At 54.5% G+C, this 12554-nt stretch overlaps 1 protein-coding gene across 1 annotated transcript in view; it reads left to right on the top strand.

Annotated features, from left to right (window-relative positions):
• The first annotated feature begins 3641 nt into the window (after nt 1–3641).
• Nucleotides 3642–12554, top strand: part of TMPRSS6 (transmembrane serine protease 6) — a 36014-nt gene continuing 27101 nt past the window's right edge. The window contains 2 exon segments of the mRNA XM_081127701.1: nt 3642–3694; nt 9040–9236. Of these exon segments, the coding sequence (XP_080983827.1) occupies nt 9041–9236 (196 nt within the window). The 5' untranslated portion in view covers nt 3642–3694; nt 9040.

The following is a 12554-nucleotide window of genomic DNA, read 5'->3' as shown; positions in this document are numbered from 1 at the left end:
GAGATAATAAATTGTTTGAAGCTAGCCGGTCTATGTTAATTTGTTACGGCAGCCCAGGAACCTGATACGCCTCCCAGCAAAGAGAACAGAACGGAGGCCTGTTCCACCTGCACTGGCATGGGACCTGGGGCAGGTCAACCTCTCCTTTCAGGACCTCGGCCTCCTCTTCAGCTGAGTGGGGACATGTAACTCCCAAGCCCGGACTTGAGGCATCACTGTGAGGAGCCCAGCTGGAAGCCCAGAGCTCAAAGCCTTACTATATCATCACTGAAGGAGTTGACAGTGACTGTTATTTGTTCGCTCAACCAGTGTTTGCTTGTCCCGTGTGCCAGGTACTGTTCCAGGCTGGGATCCAGCAGGGGACAAGACAGGCGGGACTTTGTCTTCTTCACAGGGCTCACAGTCTAGGGCTGGGGAGGGAGAGATGACAAGGAAACCACTTAGACCTGGTGCTGCCTCAAGGCCCATGAAAACGCAGCCGGTCTTGGCCCTTCGGCCTCTGGTGGACAGTTGGGAGCACCTGCCGTGTGCGGGGCCCTGGGAGGAAGTGGGGCACACACAGGCCTTCACACGGCGTTTACTGAGGGTTCACTCAGCATCATGGTAGTTTGCTGGGGCTGCGTAAAAAGTACCACAAACTGAGTGGCTTCAACAACAGACGTTTATTGTCTCACAGCTTGGAGGCCAGAAGTCCAAGGTGAAGGTGTCAGCAGGGTTGGTTCTTTCTGAGGGCTGTGAGGGAGAATCCGTTCCCTGCCTCTTTCCTACTTTCTGGTGGTTTTCTGCCCATCTTTGGTTTCCTTGGCTGGCAGAAACGTCACCCTGATCTCTGCCTTCATCTTCACATGGTGTGGCCTCATTTTAACTCATTACATCTGCACTAACCCCTTTTCCAAATAAGGCCACATCTGAAGGGACTGGGGGTTAGGACTTCCACATACGAATTTGGGGGACACTGTTCAGCACATAGCAAGCATTTTTTCTGTGCCTCCAGGGAGGCAGACAGTCCTTGTCCCGATGGGAGGCACTGGGGCTGAGGTCAGGCCTCCCTGAGTGTCAGCTCGTCTCCAGAATGCCTGAGGATGTGGCATGTTGGATGGCCCACTGCTTTTTTTCCAAACCAAGGACTTCTGTACAGCACCCAGCTCTGCTGGGCAGAAGTCAGTCGTGTCTCCTTCACGTTCCTGTCCTCAGTGCCTAGCACAGGCCTGACGCATTGTAGGCACTTAATACAGGTTTTTGTAATTAATAAACCAGGAGTTTCGAGTTCAGATTTCTCCAGGGCCTTGGTCTCTGCACATTGGGGCTAAAAATGGCATTGACGAAAGGGTTGTTGTGAGAAGTGAATGAAATAACCCATGACACGCTGGGCACAGCGCCTGGCTCACCTGGCTTCACAGTGTCAGCCAGGACCCGGGTGACAATTATCATAGGCTGCTGTGGAGAGTGAGGGAGGACAGCAGCCACCCCACCCCCACCCCCACCCCCACCCCCATTAAAGAAAGTCAGCCAACCTTCTGTAAGGGCCTCCCTTAGACTGGGCCCAGCACCTGCAATTTATATTCAGTTCCACCTTCCTGCCTTCAACAACCCAGCTTCATCTTCCCCATGCACAGATGATGAGATGGCAGCTTGGAGAGGTGACGTGTCTTGCCAGGTCACCAACAGGTGGAGGGACTGAGATTCTGACCACATCCTCTCACCCTCCAGCACCTGGCTGGATCCTTGTCACCTGTGTGTGGTGGGCACGCTGAGGCCTGGCCTCCATGCCTCACCAGGCAAGCCTCCAGGGGCCTTTCTGGAGACCAACGGGGCCCAGTGTTAGTGTGAAATGCAGGTGCCCAGAGAACAGTGAGGTCTCCGTCCTCTGTTTGTGTGTGAATATGTCCCTCTGCTGTGGCGACAAGGCTACGCAGGCCATACAGTTGCCCTGTTGACGGAGGTTCTCTCTCAGTGGCAGGCAGCCCCGTCCACAGGCCATGCTTTCAAACACCTCCCTCCGCATTTCCCTGCCCACTCCCATGCCAGCCCCTCCCCCAGGCTATAGCAGATAGATCGATGACAGGGCAGGGGATAAGTACAGAGGACACTGATTGTGCAAGATCTGCTCTTCAGACTGTCCAGTGATAGAGAGCGCATGCTCAGATATCTCTGTGCATGACTCTCACTCCTGCTAGACTCTCCTTGGGACACATGTGGGCCCCGAACACCCCTGACATTTGCACACAGCAGGCTGCTTACAGAGCACTCACAGGAGCATGCACATGTGTGTGTGTGGAACACATGTGAGGTACCACATGGTAGGTATTGCACAGGCAGCCTTCCTTACCTGCACCGAAAACTGTGCACGTGCTGACCTAGCCAGAGCTGGGCACACTCACACCTCACGCACGCGGGCACACACACACACAGAGTCTGGGACCACATGTCACAACACACAGGGTCTCGGGTGTGCAACCTCCTCATTGGGACATTGAGACAAACACCGATCAGCCTGTACGCACCCAGAAACCCTGGTGCCCAACACGTGCCTTGGAGCACGTGGGGTCAGACCCTCTGCCTCTTTCCCAGCTGTCACACTGTGACTTCAATGTTCTAATAATCACGTGAAAAAATATGAAACCAAGCAAGTGGAATGACTTTTAATAATATACTTTATTTAACCTAATATAGCCAATATGTACCATGTTAACATGTAATCAATGTAAAAACTCCTTATTGAGATATTTTACATTCTTTATTTGTACCACATCTTTGAACCTGGCGTGTATCTCAACAGTCAGCACATCTTAGCTCAGCCTGGTCACATCCTAGCTGCTCGAGAGCCACATGGGGCCACCAAAATAGACAGCACAACTCTACAAAATCAGGTAGAAATTAAAATAATTTCCAGCTAAACAGAAAATAGCACCAAACCCCACTCTTCACGCCACTCTCTTCTCTCCTGTCCTGGGAGCACGTGGGCCCCGCCTCCTTTTCTCTCTCGGGCCACTGGCTTCTCTGGTCTCACCTGTCCAGGCATGGAGACCAGAGAGAGCCTCTGAGTGCACCACACAGGCCCCTCAGCATAGCCCCCAGTCCTCGCCACCCCCTCCTCATGCTCTAGGGGACCAGGGGCTGTAACCAGGCAGGAATGTCACCAGGCAACAAGCCTCGGGGGACAGCTCAGATCTCCTGCACCTGCCCGCCAGCCTCCAGGGTGCCCACGGGGCGGGGCAGAACAGGGCGGGTACTGCTTGTCTCCTGCCTCTGGACTGTTTACCTGAGCACAGTCACAGCGCTATCCTGAACCTAGCAGTAGGCCCATGGAGCCTGGGGCCACAGGCCACAGAGGACAAGGGCCAGACACCCTGACCATGGTTCTGGGCCATTGATCCAGCCCCAGCTAGCCAGGTGGGGGTGGGGAGACCTTGGCCTGGACAAACAGAGGCTGTGAGGTCTGCGTGCAGGCCTGGCACCCACTTGCCACTCCCAAAGGTAAGTGGGGACCTCCAGGATAGGGGGCCAGGATCTGTGAATGACCTGGTGACAGTGTCCACTCTGGGAGCTGGACCTGGCTTCCTGGAATTTGAGCCGCCTGCCCCTGCTCTAAGGCCAGGTCTGCAGGGCCTCATCGGCCAGAGTGACCGGGTGAGCAGAAGGTGAGGGGTCCACAGAGCTGGGGCCGGGGCAGGGCAGGGCGGATCCAGGCCAGGTATGTGGACAGCACGGGGACACTGGAGGAGCTGCAGGTTCCTAGTGCGGGAGGCCCGGGTTAGGTGAGGCTGGTGGCTCCTGGGGCAGGGACAAGGCAGGGGCAGAGGCCTGATTTGCCAGCCGAGCGCCCCACCTTCACTCTGCAGGACTGGACATGGTGCCTTCTCCATACCTAGGTGCCCCACCTGGGCTATGAGGTGTGGAGGACAGGCCCAGAGTCCCACACCACTAAACAGGGGACCCTTAGCTCCCAGGCTCAGCATTGAGTGGAGCTGGTAGTGTGTGTGTGTGTGTGTGTGTGTGTGCACGCGTGCGTGTTTATGAAGTGGAAGGGTTGCATCTATGAATCTGTGTCACAGATACGTGTGTGTGTATGTGTGTACTTCTGCGTGTTTCCATCAATGTACACCTGTGTGTAAGTTTGTGTGTATAGAAGGGACATTCACCCACGTCCCCACACTTGGGAACACACGGTCACAGCAGCTCAGAGCAGGGGGTTACTCTCGGCCCAGATGGCCTCCCTGGAAGGTCATAGACCAGAATTCCCGCTCACCCTGCTCTGCTCTGCCGTGGCTGAGTGACCTTAAGTGACAAGTTCATCTCTATATACCTCAGTTTCCCCAACCATTGCATAGAAACAGTGAGGCACACTTCCTGGTCAGCTGGAGGCTGAGGCGGACTGTGGTTTGCGGTGTTGCCCAGAACGGGGCTGGCACGCAGGATGAGATGCGGCCCAGCCCCAGTGTGCTCAGCCTTCAGTGGGCAGACTGGGGACCCTCCGTTGGTCAGAAGGGCAGGAGGGAGAGAGGAGCAGGTTCCAGAGTGGGGTCCAGGTACCAGGCTAGGGGAGGAGCCTCAGGCCCCTTTGGCAATCGGTTACACCCAGTCTCTCCTTGCAGGGGCTCATTGTCAGTGGGACAGAGAGAGTGTCCCCTAAGGTGGACTGTTCATGGATGGGGGTGGCCCAGGACACTTTGGAGGGGCATCTGCCTCTTCTTGGGCACTCTGGGAGAGTTTCCAGGAGGAGGTGAGAGCTGAACTGAGAGGTGAGGGGCCATCTAAAAGCTGTCCAGAACAGGAGGGGGCAGCCCAGGCAGAAGGAAGGGTGTGTGGGAAAGCTAGGCAGTAAGCAAGAACTTTCACTGTTCAAGGACCAATCTGCGCTCTGCTCTTCACCCAGAGCTGGCTAAGAGCCCTTGATCCATACGTAACAGTTATCTACCATATTTATTATTAGAATTGGTAGCCTTGAAGTCGAGTGTCACTGAGGTGCAACAGGAAGAAGGCCTGGGGGGAAAGGAGGCAGGAGAAGTCGGCCTGGCCCCACATGCACACAGCACCTTGGAGCTATGCGGGAAGGAACTGGGATCTTAGCATTCTTTCATTCATTCATTCATTCATTCATTCATTCATTCATTCAGCACTTACGGATGCCAAGCTCTGCTCTTGGAGCAGGGCACACAGTGGGGAACAGAACCAAGCCCCTGCTCCCGTGCAGCGTACAGCCAGGGAGGAGACAGACAAAGGACACATACGCTTTCATGCAGTTGAGGTCTGGAGAAAGGCTAGGGAACCAAATGCAGGAGAGAGAGGGGTGTGGTCGGGGAAGGCCGCACCGAAGAGGTAACATTTGAGCAAAGACTTGAAGGAGGTAGAGGAGTCGGCCATGAGGCAAACCGGAGGAAAAGCGTTCCTGCTGGAGGAACAGCAAGTGCAAAGGCCTTGGGGTGGCGTGCACTGGATATGTTGATGGTCTGACAAGGAGCTGGGTGGAGCTGCAGCAGAGGCAGGGAGAGGACAGAAAGATGAACGAGGGTCACATCACATAGGCCCCCGTGGGCTGTGATAGGGCTTTGGGCTCTGTTCTAGGTGGACAGGAGCCATGCGAGGCTTGTGATCAGGGCACATGGTGACAGGACCTCTCTGGCGCTTGTGTGGTAATTTGTTACTGAGGGGGCCAGACGACCTGCTATTGCAGGAGTCAGCGTTGACCTGGATGATGGTGGGAGCCATTGAGGTACCAAGAAAGAGTTGGGTTCTGGGAGCATTTGGAAGGTAGAGCCACAGGCTTTTCTCACAGACTGGGCCTTTGCAACAGTGGGGAAGTCACTGTGTTATAGTAAAAGACGGGAGTGGCATGGTCACCCTCACAACTGTCAGTTATCACAGTTGTCCATCTCCTGCTGGGCTGTCAGCCCCAAGAGGATACTCACCAATGTGCCCCTCATGGCCAGCACATTAAGCAGATGTGCCCGATGAAAAAGAGGTGGTTCCATAACTGAGTCTAGGACTCCATGGCCATCACCATCACCCATGCCCCAGCACCAAGTCTCCCAAGTCCTGCTTCCTGGAGGCAGCAAGATGTAGCAGCAAGCACTGCACCAGGAGTCCAGAGACCTGCGACTCCTACTCCTTCCTTCATGGAGCATCCATTCCCGGCAGGCCCTGTGCTGGGTCCTGCAGGGAACCAGGGTGACTAGGACACAGGCCCGCTTTCTCATGAGGGAGAGACAAAGCCAAGACTGGCATATTGTTGATCTGACCAAGGGATGCCCAGGGGAGGAGGCAGCTACTATTGGGGGCCCAGGGACCCATGGCCAGGCAGGTGGCCTCGGAGTTACCTTTAGGGGTCCCCTCAGTCCTTTAGGCAGAGGGTGTGGCTGCAGAAAGGTAGGGTCCCCTGGGCCTGCAGAGTGATGTGCCTGGTGGAAGTTAGGGCTGCAGGGGTTGGGGAGCAGCCTGGTCAGGGGAGATCTTGGTGTCACAGTGCGTGGTTTGGAGGTGGCTGGGAGCCATGAGAGGGTTCCGAGCGGTAAATGACTGGAAGTGGGCAGGGGGAGTAATCTGGTGACAACTTGGAGGATGTGCCCGAGGAGAGATGGGAGCAGAGAAGGCTGCCCCAGGAGTCTGGGTGGGAGGCGATGGGCAGGTGAACACCCCCCCGCCCCCACCTTTAGGCTGGATCTAATCTTGGGTTTTTACACAGTGGGTTTTCTGCGAGTGGGCTTTTGTGTGATGTTCAAAATCCTCCCACACAGGTATGAGGGGCATTTATTTATGAGGGATGTAAAATCTGCCGAGTGCAGGCCTGGCCTGGGGAAGGGCGTGAGGAAGGAGGAGGCCTACTGAGTGTCCTGCCCTGGACTGCTCCTCTTGCTGCCTCCTCTAATGGACCTATGACCTTCCCTGAGCCTCCGTTTCCCTCTCAGTACCCAGGTGATGAATGAGGCGGTAGAGCATAGGGGTCAGGGTGTTATTCTGTAGACAAACCGCTTGGGTTTGCAGCCTGGATCTGCTGTTAACCAACTGTGTGACCCTGGCCAAGCTGCTCAACCTCTCTGTGTCTCAGCTTCCTCATCTGTAAAATGGAAATAATAAGAAAACTTACCCCCATAGTGTCTGTGTAAGGCTTACATGAGACAGTGAGTATAAAGCACTGAGAACAGTTGAAATAAATGTCAACTATTGTCACGTCTAGTGCCCTTGAGTCCCCATAGTTCTGTGGGTCATCTCAAACTAGATCCTTGGTGATCCAGACTCAAGAGTAGAATGGGTGTGGCCACCTCTGGAGCAGGGAGGGGACCCGGGACTGAGAGAGGATGAGCACCTGGGCCACCTTAATCTAGCAACCCTGCTCAGCTTTTGGGGACAGTCAGTTTCTCACCAGGGGTACTGTGGACACTTTGGAGAGTGGGAGGGGCTGTCCCACCTATTTTGGGATATTTACCATCATTGGCCTAGCCCCATAAAAGCCAGAGGGCCTGCCCCCCATGTCTGGATGTCCTCTGGTCAGGGGTGGAGGGGAGGTTTATACCCACTTGAGAACCTCTCCCTTCCTTGCATTAGGTGAAGGCTACTCAAGAGGGTCACCATGGCTGGATGCCAGAAATCCTTGACTGGGAACAATGCTGAGAGGAGCGGCAGAAAGTAGGAAAGTGGGAGGAGGGCCAGGGCCCCTTGAACCCATCTGGGAGGACTTTGAGCATCACTGAGGAGCCTCGTTTTGGGAAAATCCACTGTGTGAAGATTCAAGATGCAGCCCAAAGAAACGCCCCCACCCCACACCTCTGGGGACGGATGCATTTCAAAGCCAGCGCGCATCTGTGGACTTGAGAAGAGACCAACCTCTCAGTGGGCAGCAATCCTTGCTCTGCTGATGGCAGGATGGGTGGAGGGCCTTCTCCGTGCTGTGAGAAAACCTGCCTGAGAATCAGATAACATTCAGAAGTTTGCTTGGGCGGGGAGGGGGGCGTCTGATGATAGAGCTGCAGACCCAGGGCCCTGAGCGGGATGGCAGTCAGTTATTACTTAACCATGATTTGTTAACTGACAGGCAATTTACAGGAAGCAGCCAGGAGTAGTGGAAGGAGCAGGGAGTCAGACACCTGGGCGTGACCCCACTTACCTGCTGAGTGACCTAGGGCGAGTGGCTTAGCCTTTCGGGGCTTCAGTTTTTTCATTGGTAAAATGGAGCTGGTAGTGAGTGCTAGATATTCAAATCACATTGGGAAAATGAGGACAGGGACAGGAAAACCCTGGGCTGAGTTATTGCTAAAACGCCCTGGGTCTCAGTTTCTCCATCTGTCCAATGGGTGCAGAACCTTGGAAGGTGTTAGAGGTTTAAGCAGGATAATCCACGTGAAGTGTCCACCCAGAGTGGACCTGCAGAAGAAGAATGCTTGGGGACAATGGTCCCCACATCCCTGGGTGACCAGAGGATTAGTGAGGTGATACCTGTGAAATGTCTTTTGTAGACACTGTCTCCTTCTTCTGCCCCTAAGAGAATTTTGGGCTGGTAGGGAAACAAAGGGGACAGCCCTCTTTGAAGGGCAGGTCACTGGCCCAGCACAGCACTGGCCCAGGGGCTTCTGGGGGACGGCTAAGTGAACTGACTGCGTCGGTATCTGGGGAAGCTCTGCTATGGAGAACCAGGAGGTGCTAACAACATCCCCCTGAATGCGGGGATATGGGGTAAGTTTTTGGACCCCACATTTGTACCCCACGTTACTCAGTTCCATCTGTGGGTACAGGCTCAGGGGTCCAGGTTCAGGCACTGAAACCTCCATCTGTCCTCTGACCACAGAGAGGCTGATGCGGGTGCAAAGGCGAGGGTTCCAGAGCCAGCCAGCCCAGCTCCGCCTGTCACCCTCGGAGGGGAGCTGCTCTGAGCCTCGCTTTCGCCCCCTGAGAGCTGGCTCAGGGCTCACTTTCAATCGGTGCCTGGCGATATGCTCCTCCGACTCCCAAAGGCAGGCCGTCTTACTTCTCTGCACCGTTGGCGGTCAGCAAAGGCTTCCTTGCAAATGTTAGGCCATTTTCAACCCTGGTCTGTTTCCTTGCCAGGATGCCCGTGGCTGAGGCCCCCCAGGTTGCTGGTGGGCAGGGTGATGGAGGCGATGGCGAGGAGGCAGAGCCGGAGGGGATGTTCAAGGCCGCTGAGGACTCGAAGAGAAAAGTCCGGGACTACCTCCGCCTGGTGCCCCTGTGGCTGGCCCTGGTCATGCTGGCTTCAGGAAGTTTCCTGCTCTGGTATTTCCTAGGTAAAGGTGTGGGCCTGCCTGGGAGAGGCACCTGGGGAGAACTTGGGGCGGCTGTGGGGGGCACAGCAGAACAGACTAGAATTCCAAGTCAGCAATGCTTAGCAACTCACCTTGGGCCAGCACTTCCTCACTCTGTCTCCCTTCCTGTCCTGTGAGGTGGGAATGTCACCACCAAGTGTCCCGAGCTCGCACCAGCTAGGGAAGGAGTGCTCTCCCAGCACTCAGTTCTTGTGAGCCAACAAGCCAAAATTGTATAAACACTGCCTCCCCTTGCTTGCAGCCCTCCAGGATTGCCATTGGGGCTCTGAGCCAGCTGGCTCTGCAGGGAAGGCAGAGTGGTGCCTGTGGCTCCTGGCACCAATTAACACCTCTGCTCACCTGAGAGCTGCCTGGGAGTTCCTCTAAGGTAGGGACCACAGCTCTGTCATCTCTTAGTCTCCAGGGCCCATCATGAATGGGGATGAGGTCCACACACACAGAGGGCTTTCATACCCCAGCTCGGGCACATGTGGAATTCGACACAGTGAAAGGGGGGCCTGGAGTGTCCAGAGCAAGTGGCTCAGCCTCTCCCAGGTTCTGAATTTTGGCCTCCTCTGGTATCACAGCCTTTATCATCCCCTGGAAGCAACTGGCCCATGTTCTGGGTCCATTTGTCCACCTTTTCATTCATTCATTCATTCATTCATTCATTCATTCATTCATTCATTCATTCAATAAACACTCTGGAGCACCCACTACGTCTTTCTCTAAAACTAATGAAGACTGTACCTCATTCCTCCTGCTCTTGGCTATGCAAAGTAATGGACAAACCAAGCTAGATGGTGCCTGTGAAAATTCTCCATGTACACTGTAGAAGACTCATTCATTCATTCATTCCTGAACACCTCCTATACACCTGCTCTGTGCCAGGTTCTAAAGACAGTCCTGCCTCACCATAAAGCTTGGCATGTGCCAGGACAGAGGAAGCTGAGGGGCTGGGCAGCCACAGCAGGGATCATGATCAGAGACTTCCCATTAAACACTCTGCAAAAGTTAGGTAGTATTCTTACTGGCTAAGTCTCATGGTGGGATGTCAGGCTCATTGAAAGGAAGGGGGACCCGCTTTGGAGTAGTCGTGGGGAGATCAGCCTAGGCCCAGCTCCAGACTGAGTGGAGGTGGCGGTAGTCTCGAACCACCCGCTGGGCAGACACTGTGAGGAAGCCCAGGCCTGCCGAGAATCCGCCTGCCATGACTCAGGGTGGATGGTAATTCTGCTCAGAACTGAGCCACTGCGGCAGGGAGTGGAAGCTGAGTGCGTTTCACCACCTCAGGAAGCCAGTGCCCCAGATGGCATGGGGCTGCCACAGCCTCCCTGGGCTGCAGGGTAATGAGTCTCCGGGGTAAACCACAGACCATCAGGCTGCGAGGCCAGGAACTCACCTGTCAATTGTCTTTCTTTGCAGATGAGTCTAATTTCTCCTGGTTACGCTCCAGGAGTAAATTGCCCCCCGGAGGGTATGCTCCATGGGGCTGAGTGCCCCCAAGCCTCAGCTGGGAGAAGCCAATTCCTGACCCGCAAAGGGATTAGGGTAGAAGAGGCCCTTCAGGAGACGTCTGAGCCATTCCTCCCGCCCTGGCCAGGCTGTGCTCCAGGTACTGGGCACTGGGCGAGGAGATGAATCAGAGATGTGCCCTGCCAGGTCTGGAAGGGGAGATGGTCAAGAGGCCTAGAACACCGGAGTAGGATAAGCCCCGAGTGAGCGGCAGCCTGGCCCAGAAAGCGGCCGAGGAGAGGAGAGGGTGGGGACTAGCTTCCCAAGGCAGATGGGCCCTGCTCCCTAATGAGGCCCAACTGTGTTTCCCTGGTCCTTCCCCTCTCCCGCTCTCCAGGTGACAGTATTGTGCTTTATTCTCAAACCTCCTGTACCTCCACCCACTCTGCTACCTGTTTCAATGACAAAATGGAACCAGTCAGAAGAGAAGGCCCCTAGGTGCCCTCCCAGCTATACCCACATATTCTGCCCTCCCACCTGTCCCCAAGGTGAACCATTGCTGCCTGTTTTAAAACCAGCTCCCCCGGGCTCCGCACGGTGGCCAGGCTCCAGCAATGCTCCTTCTTGACTTGCCAGCACACCTGGTCATCTCTAACTCCAAAATACTGCTTGACTCCAACCACATCTCACCCTCTCCACGGTGCAACCTGGTCCAGGCTCCATCGCCTCTTACCCAGACCGCTCTCACCTGGATCTCTCTCACTTGGGCCGCTTCCTGCAGGTTTCCCTGCTTCTGCCCTTGCCTCCTGTTCTCAGCACAATAGCAAATTGAAGCATCTAACTTCTCTGTTTAAAATCCCCCACAGATCCCATCTCACTCAGAGTAAAACCAAAGTGCTCCCCCAACTCATCTCCTCCCGCTTCCCCCTCACTCACTCTTTGCTATTCCTCAAAAACACCAGACAAGCTCCTGCCTCAGGGCCTTTGCACTTGCTGGTCTTGATGCCTGGATAGCTATTTCTACAGATTAACATCCACATGGCTGACACCACCACCTTCTTCTCTGGCCTTCATGTCACAGCTCACCCCAGCCCTGGTTTCCACTGACACCTCTAACATGTTGTATAGTATGTTTGTTGCTAGACCAAAAGCTCTTTAGGGCAAGGGTTTATTTTCTTTATTGTTTTGTTTATTGTTATATTCCCAGGTGCTCTAGGCCAGTCCTTGCACATAGTAGGCTCCCCATAAATATTAGTTGGGTGAATGAATAAGTGAATAGATAGAGGTATAAACTGAAGGCTATGGATCTATTCACTTCACATCAACCAAAATAATCTTTGCAAAAGGGAAATCTGATGATGTCATCCCAATTTTAAACCTTTCATAGTGTTCCTTGTTTATCTGGTAAAGACAAAATCCTGCCAGCTGATGTCACAGCCTCTTGTTGCCCTGACCTGATTGTGCCAGCCAAACAGGTTTTAGCCCTCTTTTTACCATGAACCCTCTGTCTCAGGGCCTTTGCACATGCTATACTTCCCTCCCTTCCCTCTTTGCAATTTATACTCGTCTTTCCACCTCAGCTGGAGGGTCACCCTGACCCAGGCCTGGTTTCTTTGTCATGTCCCTTCAATAGTACCTCGCGCCTCTTCTTGAAGGCCCTTAACACCTGTCTTACCCTCCACTGTTAGTTCCTCATGGGGAGACACATCTGTCTTGGTTTACTAGTGTCCCCCACGCAGTAGGTGCAACCTGGACAACATGGTGAGTGGAAGGATGAATAGAGGTTGTAACCCATGAACTTGACCTGGGCCATGGGGTTTCCTGGCCTTTATGTCATCCATGTCC

The sequence above is a fragment of the Miniopterus schreibersii genome, assembly GCF_964146895.1.
Source record: "Miniopterus schreibersii genome assembly, chromosome: 2".
Taxonomy (NCBI): Eukaryota; Metazoa; Chordata; class Mammalia; order Chiroptera; family Miniopteridae; genus Miniopterus; species Miniopterus schreibersii.
Note: the sequence above shows the minus strand (reverse complement) of the source record. Positions and strands in the feature narration are given on the sequence as shown.